This window comes from Paralichthys olivaceus, chromosome 12 (assembly GCF_024713975.1).
Source record: "Paralichthys olivaceus isolate ysfri-2021 chromosome 12, ASM2471397v2, whole genome shotgun sequence".
Classification (NCBI taxonomy): Eukaryota; Metazoa; Chordata; class Actinopteri; order Pleuronectiformes; family Paralichthyidae; genus Paralichthys; species Paralichthys olivaceus.
Window position 1 is genome coordinate 2,823,580 of NC_091104.1, and position 17,030 is coordinate 2,840,609.

The 17,030-nt window shown below is 43.9% G+C and overlaps 1 protein-coding gene across 2 annotated transcripts in view; it reads right to left on the minus strand.

Annotated features, from left to right (window-relative positions):
• The window catches only part of tecpr2 (tectonin beta-propeller repeat containing 2), a 16,770-nt gene extending 131 nt beyond the window's left edge, over positions 1-16,639 (minus strand). The window contains exons 1-27 of one of the 2 annotated variants that reach the window (XR_011244807.1): positions 16,423-16,639; positions 15,500-15,609; positions 14,803-14,943; positions 14,559-14,687; positions 13,594-13,725; positions 13,066-13,223; positions 12,314-12,467; positions 11,910-12,062; positions 11,387-11,519; positions 11,093-11,298; positions 10,798-10,984; positions 10,492-10,693; positions 10,174-10,414; positions 9,721-9,960; positions 9,587-9,654; positions 9,388-9,503; positions 9,032-9,205; positions 7,844-8,024; positions 7,615-7,756; positions 7,297-7,522; positions 7,125-7,214; positions 6,959-7,056; positions 6,696-6,831; positions 4,355-5,003; positions 3,743-3,934; positions 3,341-3,490; positions 1-336 (exon numbers count right to left, since the gene is read on the minus strand). The exon at positions 1-336 is cut by the window's left edge and continues 131 nt beyond it. Coding sequence is in view for 1 of the 2 variants with exons in the window: in XM_069536261.1 (XP_069392362.1) it covers positions 185-336; positions 3,341-3,490; positions 3,743-3,884; positions 4,855-5,003; positions 6,696-6,831; positions 6,959-7,056; positions 7,125-7,214; positions 7,297-7,522; positions 7,615-7,756; positions 7,844-8,024; positions 9,032-9,205; positions 9,388-9,503; positions 9,587-9,654; positions 9,721-9,960; positions 10,174-10,414; positions 10,492-10,693; positions 10,798-10,984; positions 11,093-11,298; positions 11,387-11,519; positions 11,910-12,062; positions 12,314-12,467; positions 13,066-13,223; positions 13,594-13,725; positions 14,559-14,687; positions 14,803-14,943; positions 15,500-15,580 (3,981 nt within the window). In the remaining variant the exon portion in view is untranslated. The remainder of the gene's footprint in view (positions 337-3,340; positions 3,491-3,742; positions 3,935-4,354; positions 5,004-6,695; positions 6,832-6,958; positions 7,057-7,124; positions 7,215-7,296; positions 7,523-7,614; positions 7,757-7,843; positions 8,025-9,031; positions 9,206-9,387; positions 9,504-9,586; positions 9,655-9,720; positions 9,961-10,173; positions 10,415-10,491; positions 10,694-10,797; positions 10,985-11,092; positions 11,299-11,386; positions 11,520-11,909; positions 12,063-12,313; positions 12,468-13,065; positions 13,224-13,593; positions 13,726-14,558; positions 14,688-14,802; positions 14,944-15,499; positions 15,610-16,422) is intronic. The other variant, XM_069536261.1, reaches the window with a different exon arrangement.
• Positions 16,640-17,030: the final 391 nt, after the last annotated feature.

The following is a 17,030-nucleotide window of genomic DNA, read 5'->3' on the forward strand; positions in this document are numbered from 1 at the left end:
TAAAACAAAAGAATAAGTTTACTAATTTCCCCAGAAGCCACCTGGGCTCTCTATAGTGCGATCATATTATCTAAACTTGAAAGTCAAAGGAAATGATGACGGTGATGTCATTGCATTCTGCCAGGTGAATCCAGCTCAGGCAGACCAACATGAACCAGTAATGACATCATAGTGATGTCACAGTTCAGATGAGCTCCCATTCTTCTTCAACGTCGTCGCCACTGAGGGCGGTGCCTGCGGAGGCGGGTTTACAGTGAGTCTGTGGGAGGAGCTTTGTCAGCCGACGGGACAAACCACCAACCAGAGTCACTGCCCACAATTCGTCCTCTGGTGTCACTGAAGAGAGAGAGAGAGACATGTTATCTGGTACATTCTAACCAGTATAAACCCAGTCTAACCAGTATAAACCCAGTCTAACTAGTTTTAACAGTATAAATCAGTCTAACCAGTATAAACCCAGTCTAAACAGTATAAATCAGTCTAACCAGTATAAACCCAGTCTAACCAGTATAAACAGTATAAAACCAGTCTAACTAGTCTAACCAGTATAAACCCAGTCTAACTAGTTTTAACAGTATAAATCAGTCAAACCAGTATAAACCCAGTCTAAACAGTATAAATCAGTCTAACCAGTATAAACCCAGTCTAACCAGTATAAACAGTATAAAACCAGTCTAACTAGTCTAAACAGTATAAACCCAGTCTAACTAGTTTTAACAGTATAAATCAGTCAAACCAGTATAAACCCAGTCTAAACAGTATAAATCAGTCTAACCAGTATAAACCCAGTCTAACTAGTTTTAACAGTATAAATCAGTCTAACCAGTATAAACCCAGTCTAACCAGTATAAACCCAGTCTAACCAGTATAAACCCAGTCTAACTAGTTTTAACAGTATAAATCAGTCAAACCAGTCTAAACCCAGTCTAAACAGTATAAATCAGTCAAACCAGTATAAACCCAGTCTAAACAGTATAAATCAGTCTAACCAGTATAAACCCAGTCTAACCAGTATAAACAGTATAAAACCAGTCTAACTAGTCTAAACAGTATAAACCCAGTCTAACCAGTATAAACCAAGTCTAACTAGTCAAAACAGTATAAATCAGTCTAACCAGTATAAACCCAGTCAAACCAGTATAAATCAGTCTAACCAGTATAAACCCAGACTAACCAGTATAAACCCAGTCTAACCAGTATAAACCCAGTCTAACTAGTCTAAACAGTATAAACCCAGTCTAACCACTATAAACCCAGTCTAACTAGTCTAAACAGTAGAAATCAGTCTAACCAGTATAAACCCAGTCTAACCAGTATAAACACTATAAACCCAGTCTAACTAGTCTAAACAGTATAAACCCAGTCTAACCACTATAAACCCAGTCTAACTAGTCTAAACAGTATAAATCAGTCTAACCAGTATAAACCCAGTCTAACCAGTATAAACAGTATAAAACCAGTCTAACTAGTCTAAACAGTATAAACCCAGTCTAACTAGTTTTAACAGTATAAATCAGTCAAACCAGTATAAACCCAGTCTAAACAGTATAAATCAGTCTAACCAGTATAAACCCAGTCTAACCAGTATAAACAGTATAAAACCAGTCTAACTAGTCTAAACAGTATAAACCCAGTCTAACTAGTTTTAACAGTATAAATCAGTCAAACCAGTATAAACCCAGTCTAAACAGTATAAATCAGTCTAACCAGTATAAACCCAGTCTAACTAGTTTTAACAGTATAAATCAGTCTAACCAGTATAAACCCAGTCTAACCAGTATAAACCCAGTCTAACCAGTATAAACCCAGTCTAACTAGTTTTAACAGTATAAATCAGTCAAACCAGTCTAAACCCAGTCTAAACAGTATAAATCAGTCAAACCAGTATAAACCCAGTCTAAACAGTATAAATCAGTCTAACCAGTATAAACCCAGTCTAACCAGTATAAACAGTATAAAACCAGTCTAACTAGTCTAAACAGTATAAACCCAGTCTAACCAGTATAAACCAAGTCTAACTAGTCAAAACAGTATAAATCAGTCTAACCAGTATAAACCCAGTCAAACCAGTATAAATCAGTCTAACCAGTATAAACCCAGACTAACCAGTATAAACCCAGTCTAACCAGTATAAACCCAGTCTAACTAGTCTAAACAGTATAAACCCAGTCTAACCACTATAAACCCAGTCTAACTAGTCTAAACAGTAGAAATCAGTCTAACCAGTATAAACCCAGTCTAACCAGTATAAACACTATAAACCCAGTCTTACTAGTCTAAACAGTAGAAATCAGTCTAACCAGTATAAACCCAGTCTAACCAGTATAAACAGTATAAAACCAGTCTAACTAGTCTAAACAGTATAAACCCAGTCTAACCAGTACAAACAGTATAAAACCAGTCTAACCAGTCTAAACCCAGTCTAACTAGTCTAAACAGTATAAACCCAGTCTAACCAGTATAAATCAGTCTAACCAGTATAAACAGTATAAACTCAGTATAAACAGTATAAACCAAGTCTAACTAGTCTAAACAGTATAAATCAGTCTAACCAGTATAAACCCAGTATAACCAGTATAAACCCAGTTTAACCAGTACAAATCAGTCTAACCAGTATAAACCCAGTCTAACCAGTAGAAACCCAGTAGAAACCCAGTCTAACCAGTATAAATCAGTCTAACCAGTATAAACAGTATAAACAGTATAAACCCAGTCTAACCAGTATAAACCCAGTCTAACTAGTCTAAACAGTATAAATCAGTCTAAACAGTATAAATCAGCCTAACCAGTATAAACCCAGTCTAACCAGTCTAAACAGTATAAATCAGACTAACCAGTATAAACCCAGTCTAACCAATAGAAACCCAGTAGAAACCCAGTCTAACCAGTATAAACCCAGTCTAACCAATAGAAACCCAGTAGAAACCCAGTCTAACCAGTATAAACCCAGTCTAACCAGTATAAACCCAGTCTTACCAGTATAAACCCAGTCTAACTAGTCTAACCAGTATAAACCCAGTCTAACTAGTCTAACCAGTATAAATCAGTCTAACCAGTATAAACCCAGTCTAACCAGTATAAACCCAGTCTAACTAGTCTAAAAAGTATAAACCCAGTCTAACCAGTATAAACCCAGTCTAACCAGTCTAAACAGTATAAATCAGACTAACCAGTATAAACCCAGTCTAACCAATAGAAACCCAGTAGAAACCCAGTGTAACCAGTATAAACCCAGTCTAACCAGTAGAAACCCAGTAGAAACCCAGTCTAACCAGTATAAACCCAGTCTAACCAGTATAAACCCAGTCTAACCAGTCTAAACAGTATAAATCAGACTAACCAGTTAACCAGTTGGCGTTTCCAGGAATCTTCTTCCAGTAATCTCCTGCAGGGTTTCGGTCAGAGACGCCGTAACGTCGAGCCAAATCTCCGTTTACACACCGAACCCAAACTGTCCGACAACTGAGGACCAACTGACTCACTGCTAACCCTACACACACACAGACAAACAAGTATTACTGTAACACAAATACCGACAGACAAATATTATTTTAACACACACACAGACAAACAAGTATTACTGTAACACAAATACCGACAGACAAATATTATTTTTACACACTCACAGACAAACAAGTATTACTGTAACACAAATACTGACAGACAAATATTATTTTAACACACAAACAAATATTACTGTTACGTGCACAGAGACACACAAACATGACAGACAGGAGTGTACCTGGTACCAGCTCCCAGTCTGTCCCAACAGGCATCTCATCACTGAGTCCAGTTCTCACAAAGACGGTCCCTCTGTTGTCCACGGCCCAGAGGAGACGATCGTTAGGACTCGTCTGAACACTGACCAGCTGCACTCCTATTGGCTGCAGAGACATGATGATGTCACTTACTGTGTATGGATCCAGTGTGTTACCTGTCGTTCTATGTGGATCCAGTGTGTTACCTGTCGTTCTATGTGGATCCAGTGTGTTACCTGTGGTTCTATGTGGATCCAGTGTGTTACCTGTGGTTCTATGTGGATCCAGTGTGTTACCTGTGGTTCTATGCGGATCCAGTGTGTTACCTGTCGTTCTATGTGGATCCAGTGTGTTACCTGTGGTTCTATGTGGATCCAGTGTGTTACCTGTGGTTCTATGTGGATCCAGTGTGTTACCTGTTGTTCTATGTGGATCCAGTCTGTTACCTGTGGTTCTATGTGGATCCAGTGTGTTACCTGTGGTTCTATGTGGATCCAGTGTGTTACCTGTGGTTCTATGTGGATCCAGTGTGTTACCTGTGGTTCTATGTGGATCCAGTGTGTTACCTGTTGTTCTATGTGGATCCAGTGTGTTACCTGTGGATCCAGTGTGTTACCTGTTGTTCTATGTGGATCCAGTGTGTTACCTGTTGTTCTATGTGGATCCAGTGTGTTACCTGTTGTTCTATGTGGATCCAGTGTGTTACCTGTGGTTCTATGTGGATCCAGTGTGTTACCTGTTGTTCTATGTGGATCCAGTCTGTTACCTGTGGTTCTATGTGGATCCAGTGTGTTACCTGTTGTTCTATGTGGATCCAGTGTGTTACCTGTTGTTCTATGTGGATCCAGTGTGTTACCTGTGGTTCTATGTGGATCCAGTGTGTTACCTGTTGTTCTATGTGGATCCAGTGTGTTACCTGTGGTTCTATGTGGATCCAGTGTGTTACCTGTTGTTCTATGTGGATCCAGTGTGTTACCTGTTGTTCTATGTGGATCCAGTGTGTTACCTGTTGTTCTATGTGGATCCAGTGTGTTACCTGTTGTTCTATGTGGATCCAGTGTGTTACCTGTTGTTCTATGTGGATCCAGTGTGTTACCTGTGCAGGTGGTTCTATGTGGATCCAGGCTGGCAGCATCATGCTCGGGTTCAGTGGTTGAGTTCCAACTCTGAAGTAAACAACTCCAAGACTGTCGACAGCCCAGACATTCTGACTGCCGCAGCTTAGACTGACCAGACGAACATTTCCTGTAACACACAGGTGATAATTTAACTGAATTTCTCACAGCCTGTAAAACATTAAAGCCTCCTTAAGGAACACTGGAGCAACCTTAAGGACCTTCAGAACCTCCTGAAGGGTCAAGTTAAGTGTATAAGTAATGTTTGACTTTATCTCCCTCATGGCTCCTTGAATGGTCCCAGGAACCATTCAAGCCCTGTAATAATCACCTCAAGGTCCAATGGAACCTCATTGACAGGGGAATTGCCTAAAAGAGAAATTAAACAATGCCAACTGTACAATCCCCCCCCCCCCCACATAAATACTCACAGGAGTCAGGTGAGTTTCCACTCTGACTCATTAATCAGCCTTCGACTTAAAAATAGTAAGAGCTCATGTAAAAGACTCACTCTGAGTCTCACACACAAAAAACACTTCTGCTCATTATTTAACATCCACCTGCCCCGGACTCTGAATATTTATCTTCTAATCTGAGTTAATTCCGAGCACAGATAAAGTTGTTCAAGACTCAACATAAAAAACAAAACAAGTCACTGCTTTCATCACACTTTTGATCTTGCTTGACTGTTTGAATTCATCCTAATCAACAACACTGAATCTCAACAAAAGCTGTGTCAGAAAACACTGTGACCAACGTCAAGGAAAGAATTTACTGTTTGACTGAACAGCAGCTTCACTGTGGATGACATTCGACACTGTAGTGAACTATAGCTCTGTGGTTTTGTTCACAAACTAAACAGACGTCAGCTAGACAGGAAGTGGCATTCCACTAATCTACATGATTTTCACCACTTCTGCAAAGATCTAATGATGTTGAAGAAAGTTCAGTGACTCCAGAACCTTCATTATTGATCATTAAAAGAAAAAAATATCTGGTTGGTCTTCATCACTCTCAGCAGGAATTCATGAGCTTCTTCACTAATGAAATTAAAACCATGAGAGAAAATATTCGTCAGCTGCTTTCTCAGAACAACACAGATATAGAAACCTTAGAACCAGTTTTTGAACCAGATTTACTTCACTGGACTCTTCTTCTTAACATCAACATTTGCATCAACTTTTGCATCCTGATCCAGATGTTTTATCTTTAATTATCAGTTAAATATGAAATCAGGTCAGTTCTTGCTAAAAGGCTATGTATCGCAAGCTCTACCCAGATGTTTTAACCATAGACTCAAACCAGAACCTTGTTATACATTGACATTTCTTCTTTCATACTTGACGTGTGACTAAACTAGTTCAGCTTGTAAAGCTAACATGTTGCTACTGTTATATACACACTGGTCCTGAACACAGTCTCAGACTTAGCTAGCTTAGCTTGTAAACAGACACAGACATGTGGTCTCAGATAGTGAGAAGGGCAGAGGACCTAAAAACAGATCTGACCTATTAGTCAGGTTACAGTATGACGTACATGACACACACACACACACACACACACACACACACACACACACACACACACACACACACACACACACACACACACACACACACACACACACACACACACACACACACACACACACATCGGCCTTTGAGTTAGAAACCTTTTACACAACGTTGACACAGAAAACAGCTGAGTGTGAGTGTGTTTATATGTATATGTATATATACATATATATATATATAGCTTTTGTGTGTGTGTTTGCTTGTTTGTGTGTGAGTGTCTGGGTGTGTCTGTGTTTGTCTGTGTATACCAAGCTGACTCAGGTCCAGTGTGGTCCAGTTCAGTCCTGTGGGACAGGACTGAGACAGTGTACGAATTCTAACTCGACCATGAGTGTCCAAACCCCAAAGAGCATCAGGACAGGCAGAGAGGTGAGTCAGCTCCATCTGAGAACATAAGCAGAACATCCAGAACATCAGGAGGACAATAGGGGAACATCGGGAATACATCACGCAAACATCAGAGGAACATCAGGAGAATGAGTCAGAAGGAGGCGACAGGTGCTTTTTTTACCTCAGGTGAGAGGGGGACAGACGAGGGACGTAGCTCTCCATCCTGATCCCAAACACAGAAAAGATCCTTCCTGCTCTGAGCCAACCACAGCAGAGCACCTGGAACACAGGAGACCAGGGTCAGGTGTGTTCATGAGAGGGTGCGGAGACTCAGGTCCAGGTGTTACCTTCTCTGTGAGGCACCACTGAACATGTGATGAAGCTCCACCTGGTTGTCGACACGGTTCCTCTGGGAACAACGTTCTGCCAGAAGGTTCCTGAAGTAACCATACATAGAGAGAAGCTGGGACATTGAGTCTATTGTAAACTCTGCTGGATTCTACTGTTAACTCTACTGACCTACAAGGCTGCCGCGGGCCAGGTGCAGCTGGTTCCGTCCTGATGCGACCCAGACTCCGCCAGTGTTGGCGCTAACCAGGCTCGGCTGACACTGAGAGTACTGAGACAGAAACGCCACCACCCGCTCCACAGGGGCCCTGGTTACCGTGGCAACACTCTGCGTCGCCTGCAACAGCGTCTGGAACAGACTTCCCTGATCGAACACGACGTAGTCCGAAATACTGATCTTAAAGAGAGATAGACAGGAAGTGAGATGATCAGGAAGTGAGATGATCAGGAAGTGAGATGATCAGGATATGAGAAAAGACCTGTCTCTACCTGCCACCAGTGGTCGTCTTCTCCCTGTGGTTTGGATGAACAGATTCCTGTCCTGAACCAGAGGCTGCCACTGGCGTCCAGAGCCCAGGACGTTCCCCCGTCTCCCAGGGTCACGCACATCAGGTCCAGACCCTGAGCCTCACTGATATACACACACACGCACACAATAGTATTACAGTAGTGGTATTACAGTAGTGGCATTACAGTAGTACTACAGTAGCAGTATTACCTGACAGTGTCATACTTCCAGCCCTCCCCCTCGCTGCAGTAGCTGTTCAGTCCTTCTCTGTAGAACAAAGCCTTGTGTTCGCTCAGAGCCCAGACCACGCCCTCTCTAACACACACCTGGCTGAACACACAGGGGGCGTCGACCTTCACCGAGCGAGCACACGGACGCTCCACGCTCAGACCTGACAGACACACAACAGTTACTGTGGCAACAGCACACAACAGCTCCTCCTTAAACACCCCACATCCTGCTACAGGATGTCTGATGGGATTCATTCTAGGTCTCCTCCTACAAAGTGATCAAGAGAAAATCCAGAAGATCCAGAGGAAGTCAAGAAGGATCTAGAGGAAGTACAGAAGTATCCAGAAGAAGCCAAGTTGGATCTTGAGGAAGACAAGAAGGATCTGAAGGAAGTGCAGAAGGATCCAGAGGAAAACCAGAAGTATCCAACGTGATCAAGAGGAAATCCAAAAGATCACGAGAAAACCCAAGAGGATACAAATGTTGTCCAGGGGAAGTCAAGAAGGATCTAGAGGCAGTACAGAGGGATCCAGAGGAAATTCAGAAGTTCCTGATGAAGTCTGGAGGGATCCAGAGGAGGCCCAGAAGAAACCATAGGAACTGAAGAAGGATCCAGGGGGATCCAGAGAGAGTTCAGAAGTGTCTGAACCTTCCTCACATCATCACAGGAAACATCATGTTTTAATCCATCTTCTTCTGCTGCGGTTTAACATCAGCGACTGGAGGAGCAGCTCCACCTGCTGTTCATCAGCAGTGGAGGAAGAAACAAGTCATTTGACAGGTTTAATAATTTTTCAGGAAATGTTCCCTGCTGGTAACACTGTTAAATCACAGCTGTAGGAGGAAATCATTCAGGTCAGATGAGCTCAGCCTCTATTGGACAAATAAATGAGCCCTTCATATTGTCTTGTGTTTTTCTGAATGTAACTCGACATAATTCTCGGCCAATAACAACCCTCCCCCTGTAATGATGCCTGTGACAGGTTCCACCTGAATAAAAAAAGAAAAGATTTTCTGACATAATTTCATTGATGTAGATTTCAGCTTGGGTTCAAACTGTGGGTTGATCTTTTATTTAAATCTTTAAATCTTTTCTTGTCTGTTTCTTCAAAGTGTGATTCAATGAAACAGTCAGGGATCACCTTAGTAAGTAAGACAGGTGGTTACCTGTCTGCAGGTAGAGGTCGCCGTTGGTCCTGATGATCCAGGCGGAGTCGTCACTCAGAGCGACAAATGCTGTTTGCTCCACAGCTTTGTACCAGTGACGTTTTCCTTTAACTGACACTTTTGCACAAGCAAAAGCTGTCATGCTCTTCTGCTCCACCTTCCACAGCAGATTACCTGATGGAGTTTGCAACAATTAACATATAGCTCATGCTACATACACCTGCACAGCTTGCTGCCTGCTTCAACAACTCAGCTGGTGACAGGGAGCTGCTGATGCTAACATGCAACATGATGGTGAACAGCTTCATTACAAACTACTGTTTTCACCAGATGAACAGATGATGTCAGCAGCTCACCTGAAGGTGATAACGCCACCTGGTGGACGTTGTCTTCGAAGCGCTGCCAGTTGAGTCCATTTTCAGGCAAGGTGCTGCAGAACAGTCCTCCTTTGAAGTCCAGACACCACACATACCTGAGACACACAGTTACCTGTAAGACACCTGCTGAACTCTTGTGAGTCACATGACACCAGTCACACCATGGTCACTGACTCACCTGTCTGTCACCTGCAGGCTCAGTATTCCACACCCTGGTCCTAAGTATCCCATCCAGCTTTCTGCCAACTAGAAAAATAAAAGTTAAAACATTAAATCCAGCTGTTAGACTTGTCAAGTCCAGATTTGTCTCACCTGGTCAGATTTGTGTCCGTCTCTGTCCTGAGCATCCCGGTCCGCCTTGCTGTCACTACTCTTCTCCATCTGAATGGATGAACAGGTGAGGACTTCTCCTCTGCTGCCAGCTGCAGGCAGAGTGTGACAGTAGATGTCTCCCTCTTCATCACTGGACAAACTGGGCTCTCTGTCCAGAGTGGACACAGTGGAGTAGAACATCTGGTCTGCCAAGCCAGCAGGGGGCATCAAGTTGCCCACCTTTACACAAACACAAAGGAAATACTATATTTCATGAAGGAGGGATTTACTTCTGTCAGCATTAGTCCAAAACATACTCTGACAGGTCCAGCAGAATAAAGACCAGACAAGTCTAGCACTATGTGTAAAGACAGGTCCAGGACTATGAGAATAAGACAAGTCCAGGATTGTGAGGACCAGGCAGGTGTATCATTAATTCCACCACCAACACACCTCATCATCATCCTCCTCCTCAGGTCCAATCAGAGGGCTCAGATACTCATCATCTTGCTCCTCCAATGGCTGCTGCTCTTGTCCATCCTCTTCTTCAGGGTTTTGCATATAGGAAAAGGTGCACTCCAGCAATAGATCCACATCTGGTGTTGGAGGGATGACCTCGGCTTCTGAGGCCTTTCCTGTTACCATCTGCTTCTCTGGACTCTGAAGGAGGAGGGATCCTGGAGGGAGGATGGAGCTGGGAGAAGAAAACAATAATGAGACAGATGGGTCGACAGGAGACATTATGTTATAGTCTGCTGGCTTTCAACTAACCAAGAGTCCATCTTCTCTCCCTCCTTTAAACCTCCATCTGAATGTACTCCTCCCTCCTCTTGTGAGTCCTGGTCCAGCCACATGAGGGAGGCTCGGTCACTCAGAGGAGTTCCACTTCCTCCATCACTACAGCTGCTGTCTTGGACTACAAACATGGAGTCTGAGCAGCTGCTCTCAGAGAGACGGTTCCCACTGCTACTGTCTAAGGACGGACAGCGAGACAGGTAGACAAGTCAGGTATAAAGTCTGTCTGCCTGTCCCCCTCTTTCTCTCGCTCTCTGTCTGTCCTCTAGTCTTATTTCTTACCTTGCCTTCTCTTTTTCTTCTTCACTCTTACAGCTTTCACCACCAGCTCCTGCTGCATCTCTTCCTGACCCAGGGGGGCACTGTAGCATCTGGCGCTGACCTCACGGGAGCTCAAGGTATTTGAGGTACTGCAACTACTAGAGCTGCCAGTTAGCAAACAGGACTGTCTACAAAGCTGCTCCATCACCTGCACCAACATGGAGCCAGTCATTAACAGAACCAGTTAGTAACATTACCAGTTAACCAATCAGTAAGTTAACCAGTTAAATAGTCTAGTGGATTATTGGTCAGTTACCTCCTGCTGTTCCAGCTGCTCCTGCGCCTCCGTCACTTCCTCCTCCTCCTCTCTCACCGAGTCCCCCCCCCCTCCCTCCTGTCTAGCCCCACCCTCTGTGATGATGGCAATGGTTCTGATTGGTTGAGCTGTTTCCACTGACCCAGTTTGTGGAAGCATGCTGGGCATCGTCAAAGGCGAGGACAAACGGATGGAGAGCTCAGACACTAAAGAATTTAATCAAACGGGTACAAAAAATGTTGTTACCCCGTCAGCAGCAGTATCAACGGTAGCAGTAATAGAAGTATCACTCACAGCTGGAGGGCAGTCCCTCGGGGCTGTTGGACAATCGGATGACGTCTCTGTCTCCTTTCAGGATGAAGATCTCATTCTCACAACAGGACACTGATACGATGTCTCCACTGCTCTCCAAAGCTCCGATGATCACCTGAACACATCAGATATGAAACTGATATCAAATATCAACACATCATCAATCACAAATGGTCCGATCACAAATGGGCAGCTCTGCCCATTTGAGCAAAAATGAGCAAAAAAGTCTGTTGATGAGCTAAAGAGTCTGTTGATGAGTTTAAGAGTCTGTTGACAAGCTAAAGAGTCTGTTGATGAGCTTAAGAGTCAGCTGACGAGCTAAAGAGTCTGTTGACAAGCTAAAGAGTTAACTGACGAGCTGAAGAGACTGTTGATGAGCTAAAGAGTCTGTTGACGAACTAAAGAGTCAGCTGATGAGCTGAGGTTGTCTGTTGTTGAGCTAGTCTGTTGACAAACTGAAGAATCTATTGACTAGCTATAGAGTCTTGATTAGAAGCAGTAGCACCTCGCTGACAAAGTCCAAGACGTAGACGCTGTACTCGTTCCAGCTCAGGATCCAGTCCTTTCTGAGGAAACAGCTGAGCACCCCGAGCTGTCTGTCTGCTGGACGATACGCTCCAACTGGACCAGGACGAGGAAACAACTGAAACTGAGGAATCTGACAGACAGACAGGAGAGATAGAGAGAGACACGCAGACAGCAGAGAGAGAAAGACAAACAGACAGAGACACAGACGGACAGGATAGAGAGACAAACAGCAGAGAGAGAAAGACAGACAGACAGAATCAAAGAGACAGACACACAGACTGAATTGAACAATCGTTGTATTTCTATATTTCTTTCATCCACAGTGAATCATATATGTGCAGTTTCAACAGAAACAGAAGTACACATATGTTGTCAGTATACCTGTGTGTTGAAAAGAGGTTTGAGCTGTCGTGTGTCCTCCACCTGTCCTGTGATGTCACACCTCCACAGTCTGAGTCCAGGTCGAGCAGCAAACACCTGAAGGTCGCTCTGTTTACAAAGAGCGGGCAGGAAGCAGGCACCGAACCTGCCACTGCTGCAACACACACACACACACACACATTTCAACCCGCACATATACTGTATCAATAGACACACGTCAACATGCACACTGATGTCATAAAATACACATGTCAACACGTATGTAAAATGCGCACATCACAACACACATGTCAACAAAGACACTGACTCCACTGCTCACTTTTCTCTCTCCCGCACGCTCGCTCTCTCTCCCTCACTGATACACTAACACACACACACAGTGTGATTGGACACGTGTGTAAACTCAGACTGAACAGCAGAATTTGTATGGAGAGCGTTCTTTTTTCACAATTTGTCTGGCAGCGCACAGCGTGAATGTTAGAGACCCTGGGTCAACACGCACACACATGTTAACACGTATGCCAACACAGACCAACAACACAGACCAGAAATTCATTATCTGCCTGAGAGACTTAATTTACCCTCCAACTGGACTTCAACACTCACGCTGGTTTTGTTACATTATGTGTGTTGTATGACCTACGCATAAGACATGAATGTTGTATGATATACACATTGAATGATGTGCGATGTATGACATACATGTTCTATGATATGTGTGTTGTATTTTACATGTATGCAGTGTGTTGTACCTCTTGCGGGGTTTAGAGCCCAGCTGCTGGACATCCTGTGTCTGTGTACAGTAGAGCAGAGATCTGTGCTGCGTTGACACCATCAGCACCTGCTGACTGTACGCCACCTGAACTACACCTGAGGATTCCTCCAACAGCAGTACAGGTTTACACAGCCCCTACACACACACACACACACACACACACACACACACACACACACACACACACACACACACACACACACACACGTTAGAAATATACAACACGTTAGAACATGTATAATGTATATATCCAGACCAGTATTGGTATTTCTAATTTATAATAATGTAATTGTATGATGATGTCATTGTGTCATTTGTACCATATGATGACATCAATAATTGGTTAATCTAAATAAACTGTATGCTGTGTCTCTAATCGAATTGGTCACAAAGGTTAGTGCATTACTAGACTATATGACCTCATAGTGATGTCATGATTACATAATTTCTCCCAGGTGACCATGTACAGTGTAGTGTGGACACTAGTGTGTTGAGGTGGCTTCACCTGGTCCAGGTCCAGAGCTGAAAAGACGACTCGTCCTTTATCATCTCCCGAGAACAGTTTCATCCCATTGGTGCTCCAGGCCAGTGATGTCACTGAACCTTTGTGAAGCCCAACCACATCGAAACGCCTCAACTGCACACAGACAGGCAGAGAGAGAGACAGGTTACACCTGCACACAAAGAGAGAAAGACAGGTTACACCTGTCTATGCTATTCTGGATTTTTTTTTTTAAACTGATATTTTCCCTCCAGAGCAAAACAAATACTCAAACAGGCATGTCAGGCCCATAGGGGGCGATAAAGTCGAAACCAATGATCTGTCGAAAACCAGAGAAGAAGCTGTGGGCTGAGTGATATACACTCACCAGCCACTTTATTAGGTACACCTTTTCAATTGTTTGTTAACACAAAGAGCTAATTGGCCAATCACAAGGCAGCAACTCAGTGCATTTAGGCTACTAGACATGGTGAAGACGACTTGCTGAAGTTCAAACCGAGCATCAGAATGGGGAAGAAAGTGGAGTTAAGAGACTTTGAACGTGGCATGGTTGTTGGTGCCAGACGAGCTGGTCTGAGTATTTCAAAAACTGCCGATCTACTGTGATTTTCATTCACAACCATCTCTAGGGTTCACAGAGAATAGTCCGAAGAAGAGTAAATATCCAGTTAGCTGCAGTTGTGTGGATGAAGATGTCTTGTTGAGGTCAGAGGTCAGAGGAGGATGGGCAGAGTGGTTGGAGATGATAGAAAGGAAACAGTAACTCAAATAACCACTCGTTACAACCAAGGTCTGCAGAATACCATCTCTGAACGCACAACACGTGGAGCCTTGGAGCAGATGGGCTACAGCAGCAGAAGACCACACCGGGTGCCACTCCTGTCAGCTGAGAACAACTGAGGCAACAGTTCACATATATGTGTGTGGACAAGAAGCCGGGCCTGAAACACACCTGTGGATCTTCTCACCTGTTTGTTGCGACCAGGAAGTGGAGACACCAGCTGGAAGACCGACACCCGACCAGAAGCTGTTCCTACAGCAACTAGATCATCAAAACAGCTGAGCAGCTTTACGGCTGTGATCGCATCACACTTTCCCTGCAGCACACACAAATAAACACATGTTGGACACATGTTAAACACATGTTAAACACACACTAGAGCTGCTACAATAAGCACGAATGAGAAAAGAGTAGATAAGAAAAGATCTGACCTCCAGACTGTACTTGTTCATGTGTGCGAGGCGGCGACAGTACAGATACAACATGCCAATACTGCTGCCCACCGCCAGGAAGTCACTGCTGCTGTCCACAGCCGTCAGGTAGACAAGCACAGACCTGAACCCCCGCTGCACCTGAGGAGCGATAGAAACCTTCATCACCATAACCATCACTGTCATTGTCGTCATCATCATCACCGTCATCATCATCATCATCTCTATCATCATTAACATTACCATCACTGTCATCATCATCATCACCACATCAGTCTGTCTCTCTCTCTCCCTCTGTCTGTCTGTCTGTCCCTCTCTCTCCCTCTGTCTGTCTGTCTGTCTGTCTATCTGTCTGTCTCTCTCTCTCTCTCCCTCTGTCTGTCTGTCTATCTGTCTCTCTCCCTCTGTCTGTCTGTCTGTCTCTCTCTCTCTCTGTCTGTCTTTTTCTCTCTATTTCTGTCCCTCTCTCTCTCCCTCTGTCTGTCTGTTTGTCTCTCTCTCTCTTACTGTCTGTTGGTCTCTCTCTCTCTCTCTGTCCCTCTCTCTGTCTGTCTGATGCTCTCTCTGTCCCTCTCTCTCTCCCTGTCTGTCTGTCTGTCTCTCTCTGTCTGTCTGTGGGCCTTCATGTACAGGTTCTGTTCTGAAATGTTGTTAACAGCTGGTCTGGGCTTTAGCCTGGTTTGGACTGGTTCATTACCTTGGCTGGGATGGCGTTCAGCAGGTGGTAGAGCGGGCAGAACTCTCTCAGGACGGACTGCTGGGTCGGCTGAGACGCCATGTTTCTGCTCAAATGGACTCACACTGGTCCTGAAAGTCAGTTCAAAACTCAAATTTAAAAGCACATCAAATAACTGAAAACCAGCATCAGGAGAACCTCACCATCTGCAGCCATGACAGAGCTCTGCACCAAACCCTCTTAGAAAAAACTAACATTTTAATGTTCACTTACAAAAGCAAATTTAAACAGAACATCATAGAGATTCACCCAGATCTGCAATGACGGAGTGTAAACAGCTGAAACCACATTGAAAGCACATTCTTTATGTTTCACACAGAGAGGAAGTGACAGTGAGATAAAGGAGCTCTGCACCAAACGACAGAAACAGTCCACTGTTCCATCGACACACGACACATGATAAAGTCGTGTGGATTCACTTCATTAACACAATTCAACAATTCACACCAGCCCAAGTTCAGGTGTTAAGAAATATTACTGGGTTATTCTCCCGATACAGGCAGAGGGCGGTGACGACTGAAACTTAACACCAATTAAACGTTGTTTGGTTGATCACACATGCGCCGAATTATACAGAATTATTCAAAAGACCGTGACATCTCTTCAGTCAAAGATGTAAAACACAATGTGTCAGACAAACTGAAGATAATTATAAATTAGCATCTTACTAATGGAGTCTGGTGTGACGATGTCTGACGAAGATGCCGGACTCACGTTAACATGAGACTGTTGTAAACAGCTGAGCTCACAAACACACAAACAAACAAACAAACATCATCATGCTGTTTACCGAGCTAGCTTCACTAACAGAGCCCAGGCTAGCTAGCATCAAGTGAGAGCAGCTAATGCTAACGCAGCGTTAGCATCAGGAAGAAGCGTCTTACTGAGACTGATTCCAGATGTTGTTGCAGGTGTTTGTTCCACAGCTGGATGTTAAACCGGTGACATGAGGCGGACTGACACCGTCAACAAACTGCGCCGCTCATCGGCGACACGGAGGATTACACCTTCACCTCTGACTGATTTGATGTTTTCATGATTTTTTATTTTCTGATTCATCAATAACAAATCAATGACCGGAAGCGGAACTCAGCGACTGCTGCTTAGAAAACCTGGAGGCGGGACTCTCCTTCCATTTCACTGTGTTTCTCTTGTTTTTAATGTGACAACAACATTTAATGACTCATTGAAACAAACACACGCTTTTGTTTTTTCATTATGTTTCATACGAGTAGAAAAACGTTTGGATATAGTTACAACGAAACATGTAAAATACACATTTATTCAACGATTCACCGGTTTCATGTTAAAATGGTGAATCCAGTCCCTGAGTCCGCTCCGTAAATTCAGAGTGTCTGCTCCGGCTGTGGGCTAAGCTAGGCTAGTTCAAAAGTCCCCGCTAACCGCGACCTGCTCCCGGTGTCGCCGCTGCCGGTAAAGACGCCCATCATCCCCGCGGAGCGTTTTCTCCACCCGAACTCACCGACTTCAT